Source organism: Plectropomus leopardus, chromosome 5, assembly GCF_026936395.1.
Source record: "Plectropomus leopardus strain MGB_pleo_1.0 chromosome 5, ASM2693639v1, whole genome shotgun sequence".
Classification (NCBI taxonomy): Eukaryota; Metazoa; Chordata; class Actinopteri; order Perciformes; family Serranidae; genus Plectropomus; species Plectropomus leopardus.
In genome coordinates, this window is record NC_142180.1 from 14,687,042 (window position 1) to 14,699,622 (window position 12,581).

The 12,581-nt window shown below is 41.2% G+C and overlaps 1 protein-coding gene across 4 annotated transcripts in view; it reads right to left on the reverse strand.

The window, feature by feature from the left end:
• Positions 1 to 281: 281 nt before the first annotated feature.
• adamts10 (ADAM metallopeptidase with thrombospondin type 1 motif, 10) overlaps positions 282 to 12,581 on the reverse strand; it is a 58,976-nt gene continuing 46,676 nt past the window's right edge. For 2 of the 4 annotated variants that reach the window (XM_042483977.2, XM_088077560.1), the window contains 9 exons: positions 8,743 to 8,823; positions 7,719 to 7,882; positions 7,501 to 7,627; positions 6,710 to 6,839; positions 6,109 to 6,313; positions 5,158 to 5,334; positions 4,900 to 5,065; positions 3,597 to 3,656; positions 282 to 3,482 (listed from right to left, as the gene is read on the reverse strand). In XM_042483977.2, the coding sequence (XP_042339911.2) occupies positions 3,373 to 3,482; positions 3,597 to 3,656; positions 4,900 to 5,065; positions 5,158 to 5,334; positions 6,109 to 6,313; positions 6,710 to 6,839; positions 7,501 to 7,627; positions 7,719 to 7,882; positions 8,743 to 8,823 (1,220 nt within the window). In that variant the 3' untranslated portion in view covers positions 282 to 3,372. The other 2 variants (XM_042483978.2, XM_042483980.2) reach the window with 2 other exon arrangements.

Here is a 12,581-nt window from a genome sequence, read left to right on the forward strand (position 1 = left end):
GTATATCTTTACAGGTACACACTCACATAAATACACAACTCATATGTACATACACACACATTACATTGACCCTTTTTTTGTCTGATCAATGAGGGACATCTCAGCCTTATTCAGACAAAAGGCAGAAGTTCTTGCTTCATCATGGAAGTTGTCAGATCCAGAAATAGATCACTGATGATCTCAATCTGTCTGGGTGCTGAACTGAGCGTTTTAAACAAAAGTACAAGCTGAGGACAGAAGTCTGAAATGACCAAATCTTATTTCTTAGAATCAACAACGCGCCATGTTCAATCAATTTAATATTTCCTTTTAAAAAGATGTACATGGGGGACAAATGGATTCATCTTCTATAGTATTTAACAACATACAGTACATGTCATGTTATAATTAGCATGTGACAAAACAAAACAACAATTACCGGTACTGTCCCTCTTATTTACCCAGATAAAACAGGCTCACTCCTCAGTGTGAACCTTTATTATAGGAACAGGTAGATACACAGAAAAAATGCCTTTCAGACATTGAAACAGGAAATATCTTCTGAAACTTTATGTGCAACTGTAAATTATACAAATGGTGTCTCAGCCTGTTCAGTCTTTAAAAACTGCAGAAGGAGTTAGCTTAAGGCATACAAATACAACTGTAGAAAATCTTTAAATTAAATAATGTTTATATGCTCCATGTTGGTGGATAAGCAGACCCTACGCCCAATCTGATAAACCACAATTTGCTTAAGTGTTCCCAAAACAAACAAAAATGTTTGTTAAATGCTGCCAAAATAGGTTATTTATTTATAATCCCAATCTTGTTAAGAGTGCTTAGAAATGCCAATATTTTTAACAGTGCCCTTGCAGAAATTGTTACAGTTTTTAACGCAGTTCTTAAATTAGCATTGTGAGCAGCATTTTGGGACCTGGGGTCAGAATTGGCCACTTTAACTCGCAGACTGTATTAGAGAAGTGGACATTGCAATCATAAAGTCACTAATTAACGTGTATTATGATTATGAAGCCTCAAATCTGGCATTTGGCCATCATTATCTTGATTTGTGGGAGCCAGAAGTGACCATATTTGTACAACCCCAAAAGCATACCCTGCTTTATTGTCTATTTTACTCAAAACAGGACCATGATCTACAAAACGAACACCATGTTGTATTGAGAAAGATGCAAAACTAGTGATTGAGACCATAACCTAATTAGGGAAATGTTTACTGAGGTAATAAATCAAGAGAGAAGTATGTTTTTTTTCATAGTAACCAGTGGTGTCGCCTCCTGCTGGCCATTAGGAAAGTGGAAGGCACTTCTGCATCGGCTTCAATTTTCAGGCCCAGAGGCTACATCTACTTCTCTTACACAGTCTATGTTGTAACCAAAAATTAAAAACTTACTTAAAAAGTTATGATAGAAATGAAGAAAGGAGCCCAAAAAGGGTCCCTGGTGGGTCAGGGTTATCTGCAGATTGGTATTATTACAAAAGGCTCAACTTGATTTCTAAATTATTAAAAGCACAATTGTTAAAATGATAACAATGACAACAACAGTGAACTAATAGCACCAATCCAAACCAAAGCACCACAAGAAAAAAGGAATAACATTGCAGCTAATCCCAGTAAAGACAAACTGTAGCTTCTTTACAAAGAAATGATGTGACATGTTGTGTTACACAGAGCTGCTTTCAGCGGTGAAATCAGAACAACACAAATTTGGGTGAGGTGACACGTTTCCGGTACAGTAGCAGGGAGGGTGTGACCTTCAGGATGGGTGACATAATTGCATCACTGTCTTTAAAAGGAAAAAAAGCTGAGATGGATTCACACAGGTTCCAGTTTGCACACTGAAAAACAATTTTGCTTCTGAGTGTAGGGATGAAAAAGTAGACAAAGCAGGAATGGAAAGAGGTGCTGGATTATTTACATGATATTTTCATATGTGTATTATTAACATGACATATATATATATATATATATATGTAATTAGGCTTATCGTGAATACCTGTATATCGCGCCACTTCAGTCAGTGTTGTGTTTAAAACTTGTTTCTGCTGCCCCCATGTGGCCAAAAAAAGTGAGCTAATATCACATTGAAAATTAGTTTAAATGAGCTCTAATTCAGAAAAAAAGAAGTTGCCTAAATCTTTTCACAGCAGCATCGAAGATATCTGACATTTTATGGGTATGTGAATCCATCCTCAGATTAGCACTCCTACTATAAAAAGCAGTTTGAAAGCAGCGCGGTCAAAGGTCTCTACTCCTCCTCACTGGGCCTGTTCCTGCTGGCAGAGCTGACTCAACTGTGTGTCACTGTGCTCTGAATTTCCACTCACAGTAAAAGTTACTAGCACTGTGGAATGAGTGGTAACATCTGGCAAAAATAAACCTAAAAAAAAATTAACAGCAAGGCCCCGCGCTGAGGGATTGTCAGATAATGACACCGAGGCGAGCTGTTAAAAGTTCCTTTTTGAAGATTTTATGCACAAGCTGCCACAGTCCGCAGCCACAAAATAACATCCTTTAATCTGAAAACGTCCAGGCGAGTCAGCACTGGTTTTGCTCTCACATCGTTTAGGCAGTGTCTCTGTGCAGCACGAAAATCTGTTTTACGGTAGAGGTGATAACATTTAAGCAAACGGACCAAAATGGCAAGACTACGGCAGGTTCACTGCAGTGAGACATTTATAGCTTCCACAGAGACATCAAGTCAAATCACATGAAAACATAACATAAACAAGTCCTCTGACTGCTGACACTTTGTGCAAATCAAACTCTGCTCATACTTCAGCTGAATAACAGCGAGGACTTGATGGATACGCTGATATGGAACAAAGCAATGGCGTACAACAATGTGGTCAAGTAACAACTATTAGATAACATAGAAACAAATCTTTCATTTTATAGCATATGATATTCCTTTTCATGGGCGAAGATATCTGGAAAATCATTCTCTTTACAAAGTGGATTTCTTTTAACTAAACAAATATCACCTGTTAACATACAGGTTTAAGAGAGTACTGCGACCAGCCCTGCGGCCAAAAAGAAATATAGTAGCACCAAAATATTACAACAGAGGGATCATTAGAAAGACAGACGACGGAGGGAAGTCACTCTCTCCTTCTCTCAGTCTCTCCAGGTTTCAGCAGCCCTCCCTCCAGTGGAATGTAAAACTCAGCTCGGCCCGCAGAGGCGCCTGGTCTGTGCTGGATTCAGGCTGGAAAACAAAGGTCCCCCTTTAACAGTTACGGGACGAGGTGTCAGTCCGACAACGTCCCAGTTAGATCCTCTGATAGAGGGAGTGTGCTGTTACGAGGCTCAGTGGGAGGGCTTCACGCTTACTGCGAGTGTGTACAGGACCCAGAGATGGGATGCTGTGAGCGTCAGTGTCCCTGGCAGGTCTTGCAGCACATTTGTCTGAAATATGGCCGGCTGCAGAACTTGAACCTGAGCACCAGGGGGCAGTAGGCCACAGTGTTCACATCTTTACACTCTGAAGGGAAGACAAATGTAAAAAACAGCTGAATTAATTATTATGCACATGATCTTTTAGAAACAGTGCAGGATTTCAATCAAAAATACAGAGAATATTATCACTTTTATCCACCTTTATTGTTCAGACTTATACGACTTGTATGGAATGACATTAATCCTCCCGTCATTTGGCCTGTGGATTAAATGATTAATCAATTAACTTCTTGATGCTTGAGAAATCAGAAATGCCACATTTTGTATATAAAATCTGCAAAGCGATTAAAATGGTTTATTATTCTCTTTGCATATGTGTCTACAGTAAATACATACACTGTAAATGGATATGTATGTGGATGCATGAGTGTATATATGTTTATATATAGATGTTTGTTAATGACAAGAAGATACAGTGCGAATAGGTTAGGAGTTAAAAATGTTAAAACATAAATTTGTATGTAAACATTAACAATTGGTTTTATTAAAACTGTAAACTTTTTAAACTTTTCAACCTTTTGTTACAACTGTAACAAAAGGTTGACTACCAAATGAGTTACTGTCTTCATTTACATGCACAAAATATTCCGGTTTCTGCCTTTAGTCCAAAAAAGACTATATTCCCACTAAGGAGTTTACCTGGCTAATTAAAAATGAATATTCTGCTAATATTCCCGTTCATGCAGATGTCCATACTGCCGTTCATCACGTCAAAATATGGAAACGTTGATGTCCGTTGACGTCCTTTTTGCATCAAAATACAATTTTTTCAAAGTTGCCAAACAGTGGCGGACTTGTTCGTCTGTGTTAACACAGACCCCCTCTTTCATTCCTTCAACCACCTTCTTGTAAAAGACGTTACAATACATGCATATATCCAAAAACCTGTTGATATCCAATTCTTTCATAATGTTTAAGAGTTTTTCTTCTTCCGATGAGAAGTGTTGGCTTTTCTTTTGGGAATGCATTTTTTGCATTCAATTGCTATCAAAATCCGAAATATACCGGCATGTCCCACATGTCTCAATTGGATAATGCTACATTGGGAATATAGTCTAATTCAGAACACTAAAGGGAAAATGCTGTTTACAAAACCTGCATAGAATTCAAAATTGTCATATTCTGAATAATTGTGGAATATTTGTGTGAATATAAAAGTAGTCACTGATAGCTGATTGCACACATACCTTTTTCTACATTTTGAGTCTGGGGTTAGAAATTTTAAATTTGATTTTGAAACTGATGACATCCAAATAACAATTTCATTCTATGTTTCAAAATTCAACATTATAAAATTAAAATGTTAGACAAATTGGACAAATCAAAATCTTAATCTGAGCATGCCAATTTTACATTGTGTTCAAATGAAACCTTTGAGTGGTAAATCTTTCTTTAATGTTCCTCCTATTAAACATTACAAGGAGCAATGCGTGACCTCTGACCTTCGGGGTTGTCTGTACTGATGGGCAGACTGAGGTCACATTTGCTCTTGCATTGTTGCATGGCTGCTGGCCGCTGATGTTCCAGACACTCATTGGACGGCTGGCCGGTGTGGGTCAGACACTGCACCGAACGCATCTCCTGACCCAGACCGCACCTGGCAGAACACTAACACATCGGGGATCTTATTTAAGTACAAACAAACACTACGTTGTATAAAAAAATCCAACTACAACCACGAAGAGGACCAGGAGTCTTACCTCTCCCCAGGGACCCGTCACCCACTGAGGGGGAGGGCAGCGCTGCAGGTTACAGCGCACCCTGGAGGTGGGTCGGCCATGTTTGGGGCACTTGGATTCTGGCAGGTTGTCACCACTCTCCCCGCTCTTACACAAGACCACACGGTGCCTGTAGCCAGGACCACAGCTGGGCGTACACTGCAGACAGAGCGGGAGATGAAGAAAGAGGGGGAAAAACATCAGGCGGGAGGGCAGGGAGATGGAGGCGATGGGAGGGTGCAGTAGGGGGTCACTGCGGTCATAAGCATGCAGACAGAAATCTTCTTAATCCACTCAGCAGAGGGCAGCAGCTGTATGAGAAACAAAGTCAAGAGCCTGCTCAGTTCCTGTAAGTCAGCTGGACATAATTCCTCTTCTGCGTGTGCCATCGCTGCACCAGACGTCAGAGAAAAGTTGAACGCTACAGAACTTCTGACACCATTAAATTTGGTTTCAATTCATCCTGAACTGTGAGAACAGAGTTTAGCTCCAGGAGCAAAGTGGGCTATGAGAAGATGGACTTTTCAGGCCTGTTGTAGTTAAAGAACACAATAAAAAGCCTTGAAGTATAATTTACATGTCTGCAAAGATAAAAAGAGACCCTTATATTCCCACAGACTCGTCAAACTAAAGGTCTGGATCAAAAACAGGTCAGGGGATTCCCACATGACAGGTGTAACAATATGTATTCATGGCTGCAACAACATGTTCAGCGTGATGAATTTGTCTGCTCCGTGCCTCTGTTGTGTATTTCATGGTTAAGGTTCTCTTACTTTCTCCTGGCAGATGTTTGGGTTTCTTAGGTTCAACTGGAAAATAAACTATTGCTTCATCTAACAGGAATTCTGCAGAAAACTCGGTTGAAATTCAGCCACAAGTTGATGAAAAAACAAAAACCACATGCATGATGGGAGACGTCTGACGTCTGCCTACCTCTGACCAGTCCAGGGCCAACCACTCGGGGGGGCAGCTGTGGTTGCTGCAGGGCTCAGTGACAGACGGACGTAGAGATGTGCAGGCTGAGTCGTCCAGGATCTTCTCCTCTGTCACAGAGATCCTCCTTTTACATAACACCTCCCGTGTTCGAAGGCCGCCGTTACAGCTGCGGCTGCACTCGGACCACTCTCCTGTCCACCAGCTGGAGGTAGAGCAGAGATGTCATCATTTGCATTGCATAATCTAGTGTGTAGATACTACAGAAACAGGTTATAATGTACAAAATCACTGGTGTGAACAGTTGTGCACATAACAATAATAAAAACCTGTAGAATAAAACCTGCGCAGATGATCAAAAGCTAACCCTTCTCTAAAACTGAAAATTAAAATTAGCGCATGTACCAACATTAAAATACTAAAATTTCATCTTGAAGTAAAGAAATTGTTTAAAAGCTTCCTAACATGGAGATAGGGAGTACAAATGGATGGTTTAAGTGAGATAAACTGCCTAATAAGATAATAAAAAACACACACACACTAAATTATTAAATATTTGAATCCAACAGGGTGAAAATCTTATCGACAAGAGATGACTCACGATGGGGAGCAGGGCTCAGTGTTGCAGTATCTTCTCTTCTCTTTGGGTTTGTTCTTCTTGTCACAGAAGTGGTTGTAGACGACTGAATGATCTGCCTGCTTCCTGCAAACCACCTGCTGGGTCTGCACACCTGACCACAGGTGAGACGACACGAGAGGAACGCACAGAAAGGACTTCATAATCGGCCGTGGGTACATAAGCAATCATTGTCTATGTTAGTTGTTTTGAACCGTGTTCACACATGAAACCTTACACATTCCTGAGATAAATCATGTGAGTCAGCAGCTTTTTTAATAATGTCAGTGTCCACAGTGAGCCTGTTCCCACATGTGACTAATTCAACTCTGGCAATGGCAACATTTTGAAAAACACTTTTTAAATAAACAAATTCAAGAGTTCAAAACAATTTTTGGATTTACTGGCAGCAAAAAACAAAAATCTCTGATTAGGGGTGAGATGCTGTTCCCAAATACTAAGTTGGACACAGGAAAAACGGAGCCACGGGAGGCACTTCCTCTCAAGTTATTCAACTGGCCAATGGAAACAAATGCAAATGCTGCGTCACATGCTCAGTTTTCTTTACTCCTGGCCTCGGGGGTTGCTGTTACAAAAATGTGAGGTGCTCAACAATGCAAAGTAGCAAGCAAAAAACTTCAATCTGATTGAAAACTATTACAAAAGCTGCCCCTGTTTGCTGTCTAATTAGGGCCTTTGAGTGTGTGTGTGCATGTGTGTGTGTGTGTGTGTGCGTGTGTGTGTGTGTGTGTGTGTGTGTGTGTGTGTGTTTCTACCTCCAGCGCAGAGAGCAGAGCAGCGTGACCAGGAGGTGTAGTGCCAGGCAAAGCCAGTCAGAGGTTCTCTGTTCAGTGGGGGGTTGAAGCGATAGTGGATCCCTGGGTTCTCCTCCCTCACCAGCACCTGCACACGCAAACAACCAAACATTCATTCAGTGAAACTTTTTGGACATGTTTTTTTAAGACCTGTTTTTGGGGTTTCTTTTGACTCTCACCATGACAATCAGGGTCATGTTTGTTGGCCCCAAAGCTTCAAGAGTTTCTGGTCCATCAGTGGGACGCCTGTAGTGGAAGATGGTACCAGCAACGTCGAACCTGCGTGGAGTGTCAATGGTCAGCTTCCCATTGATGAAGTACTGGTCCCCTTTACTCTTTAGCACTGTGACGCAGAGAAGGAAGAAAGACATTTAGGGAAGACAGTAGAGTAGAATAAAAAAATGTCACTTTGAGCATCCAAGGCATCACAAAAAGAAGATCCTGGTGCAGACAGAGTGAATTTAAATTTTAGGACATTTTGTATTTGCTGTATTACTGAGTTCGATAAAAAGATCAATATCAGCTTTGTCTCAAAGATTGGTCTGTAAAGTATTCATGCTACAATTGCTAGAACAAAAGCAGGTAAAACAGAAAAAAAACACAGTCCAACGGCTCCACAATCGCCCCTTTCACACATGCAATCTCTCTCTGAAATGTTTGGGAACATTTCCTGCATGTGGTTATTTGTGAATGGCAGCAGGGATCGATATTGAGGGAAATTTGCACCACCAACTTCCCATTTCAAGACACAGTAACATTCCAGGGAAAATGATGGTATGGCTGTGCTGTTAATGAAAGCAGGAACATTACAGCCACGTGAAGGGTTCTGCGTGCCCGACGAAAAAACGCTTTCACGCGGAGCGAGTGAACAATCACAAGACTACGCTGAGCGGAGTGTGTGAGTGTATGAAGTGTAAGTGTGCGTAGGGAAAATCACTGGCGGTGCCTGAAAGGTTATCACAGTTACTTCAGTAACATCTTCATCAAAAAGTCTGGCATGGAAAAGGCCTTCTGAATGCAGATCTAAAATTGATATTGATCTTCTCATCAAACTCTTGGTAAAACAAAAACATTACAAACATTTTGGAGTAGCCCAGGAGAGGTGAGGACATTCGAAAAGTCACATCCTATAGCTATTAAACTCATGATTGGAAAACACAGCTCTGGCATTTACACTAAACATTAACCTGAATATAATCTTACCAAGGTAGTTGAGGGAGATGTTGAGTTCTTGTAAGTGGATGAACACCGATCCTTTGGGAATTCTGACCACTTCTTCATAACCTGAGAAAGTAAAAAAAAAAAAAATTAAAGTAAGGTTAAGGAAGTTTATTCATTGGGGGTTCGGGGGGTAGCGATGCATAAGTAGTGTTTAGCTCTGTGGGACACGAATGGACTAAGCAGAGGCTTCAGATTCCAGCTGCATTCCTGGGCAGCCGGCCTCAGCTGCTCAGCTCTTTGCTAGAGAGCGAGAACTGAGCCAAGAGCCGGCTTCTCTTCTCTTCTTCTTCTCTCTTTTCCCGCCATCTGTTTTGGTCTCTTTTCCTCTTTCTTTTTACACTCATCTCACCTCCGCTCTGCCTCTCTCAGCACTGCTCCACTGTCCAGCCACTGCAGCCCTGTAAATAACTCCAGCCTCACTTAGGGAAGAAGAAATAAAAAAAAAAAAAAATGAAGGCATTAAACGATTTCTTCCAGTGCTTTGACCACAAGAGGAAAGGAGAGGTTTGGCTCGTGACCTCTGCGTGGAGATCTGCGAGGTGGGACTGACCCTGCTCTGAGACGAAGGCGTTGAAGATTAGAGGGACAGAGTTTGAGGTTTTTGGCCTCAGAGACAAACACAGGGAGGGCATATGTGAGAGAAAAGTGTTTTGCTCTGTTCACAATCAGAAACCTGCGTGGTAAACTTTAAGTAACCCCTCACCGCCTCCCAGAGATACAGGCTGCACAGAAGAAAATAGACTTAATGGGGGATTATTGCATCTAAGCGTAGACCACGAAGCAATGATTAAATAATGCACCAGCATTAAAAAACTTCTACTCTTCTGGGATGTAAGGAACGCCGTTTGTCATTTATGTCACTTCCTTCCCCTGTTTTACAGTGTAGGTTCAATGGTCTGAACCGTCTGGACCATATATAACCACTTGAACAGCACTGGCTAAAGACTTTAAGAGTTCAGAGAAATCAAAAGCTTGTTGTAGACATGACTAAGTGATTCTGCCAGTCATAAATCTTTCTGTGTCCAGAATAAGCCTCCGGTCTCGGCTCTGGAGTTTGAGTTTGGTTAGACATGAAACAGCAGTTGTGACTAAGTGAACACAGTTTAGACTTTAAGGGCTTGTGGTGCGGTAAACTCAGTTTCTTAAGTTTTTATTAGAAAAAAACATACATTAAAGTATGTGGACACTACTTTCTGTGTACCCTGAACCCTGATCACAACCATATCTAACACCTCTGGGATGAACATAGACGGTGAGTCAGGCCCCGAGACTGTTTGATTAAGATGGACGACATGACAGCTCCAAAGATGTATAATGATGACTAGATACCAGATACTGATATGAAGCCAATTCATTCCAATGGTTGTTGGTCTGATGCATACTACAGGAAAGTTTCTAGCTTCCCGGTGTACTTTCACGGTGTGTGGCCCACTGAGTATGCATTTTAGTGTTTCTCCCCAAACTTTTCATTGTGATGATGTCACAGATTTCTAAATCACTTTTCTTGGCTCAAGGAAAGATTTACAAATACAAAACCAGCATGGATCAAAAAGTCATGATAGAAAGATTTATAAATGACCTTGTTTGCAGTTTGAGGAGTCCTGTCAACAGTTTTACAGATGTGCCTTTTACAATGGTGACCTATGGGGAAAATGGTTTTTGGGCTGCAGGTAATTTTTTCACTGCGATATTGTAAGTAGCCACTGGAAAAAACTGGAAGCATGGCTGAGTGGCTTTCCTGGAGGCGATTTGCGAATCCTTGGATAGCAAAGGAATGGCCTGCCTTACTCTGCCTTTGATTGGCTTACCCTTACATTCTTACCGTAAACAACCTCACTTCTCTTGCCTAAACCTAACCAATTCAAGGCATCATGTACTGGCCACTCATAGGGAATGTAAGGCAGGCCAGTCCTTCACCATTCTAGGATTTGCAAATTTGCTCTCTGAGGGCCTGGGCAGCTTCCTAAAAGTGAAGCTAAAACATCCTGATCGCCTGCTGGTGGCTGGCTGCAGTCATAAACCTCGTCCCCTCCATGCTGGCGGATGGGACATGTGCCAAACTAAAAATTCAAAGCAAATGTCAAACAATTCCTTTTTTCCTGAAGATGGCTTCTGTCATTTTAGGTAGTTCTTATCACGCATATGTATGTTCAAGTTTTATTTAGTTATTTAGTTAGTTTTATCATAACTACCTATTTGGTGCTATAAAAAGAAGATTTATTGTCATGATTGACAGCTGTGTGTGCCAACTGGTATCCCTGCGATCAATGGCACTGCTTGCGATTGGTCAGACGGCAGGAACATAATGCCGTGATCGTTTCTGCACAGACTCTGGCTCGAAAGATGTCACCAGCGCAAGATGGCAGTGGCCGTATCCTGAAAATGTTGGCTTCATTTTTGTACAGTGGGAGTAAGTAAAGACTTTTTGTCCATCTTTTCATACAGTCATTGGCTGACCTCTAATATTCTCCTGGCTGAATGTGAGTAAATTCCTGCAGCCAAGTCCCTAAATCTTGAGGAAAACCATCCCAGAAGCTGTTATAGTAGTACACTAATACCCATGGCTTTGGGATGATGTGTTCAACAGTCACATATGTATGTGATGTTCAGTGTCCATATATTTTTGGCCATATAGTGCACATTTTGGCAACAAAGCCAATCAAATGCATATTGTATGTTAGAGTGCTAAAACCCCATAAACTTAATAAATTACATTACTGATTTGCATGCTGGGATTTCAGCTCTTTAAAGGTTAATTTTACTGTTCTGTTTTGTTTTTTTTGTAAATGAAGATCAGTTTATTTATCACGACTTGACTTGTGCAAACAGATGTAAACTGGCTTTGGCGGAGTGTTACTTAAATGTTTCTATAAATGCGAAAAATAGCCTCACACTGACCATGATGCAATACACTTGGAGGCAACATAATTTACAGCAAAGCCTGTGTTACAAACAGCAAGCACTGAGTTAGAGAGATGTTCCAGTTGCATGATAGAAAATTGTAGGAGCAAGTATTTCTGGAGTTGACTCAACACTAAGGAAAAAAGTCAAGGAAATCTTAACTTCACCGACAACACTTTTCACAATTCTTTTAACTGACCTCTTGCAGTTCCCCAGCTATGTGAAAGTGTAATACTAAATCCCTTAAGCAGCACTTTAACAGTAGCACAGACTGGAGATACCATTCAAAGATCACAAAACACACGAAGAAACAACCTACACATTGACTTCAACCTCACTAACAGATTTTTTAGGCCAACGATAATGTCAGATATTTCGAGGGTAGTTGAGACCTCAGCTGGGGTTGACAGGCCGGCCTGGTCACTGTGGTGAAGAGTGCGGCCGCCTGCTCAGGGTGCGTCCCCTCTGAGGAATCCTGGAAGGGGGTGAGTGGTGTTGACAGTTGGGTGAGAAACTCTGGAGTTGGTGTTGCGGGGAGAAATGTTACCCAGAATAGATCCGAAAGCAGCTGGACCTCAAGCCACACTGGTCGGACCTCACCTAAATCAGTCTGCCACGTGTCCCTGGGTGGCTAGTGGATAAATATATGTATGTATACAGTATAAGTTACATATATGTGTATATTTCTTTGTGCTTCCTTATGTGCTAAGAGGTTTGCAACAAAATTTTCTTATAGTAGATCAGAGGTTGGCCCTTGAGCAGTTGATGTTGTGCATCTTCCGGTGATATGATGTGCATTTCATCATTCATCTATAGTACAAGACGCTAATAATAATATCCAAGGAATTAATTCCAGACATTGTAAGAAGTTTTCTTGCATGTAACCGTTTGGTGGGCTGGTCTCTGAGTCTCTTCATGTA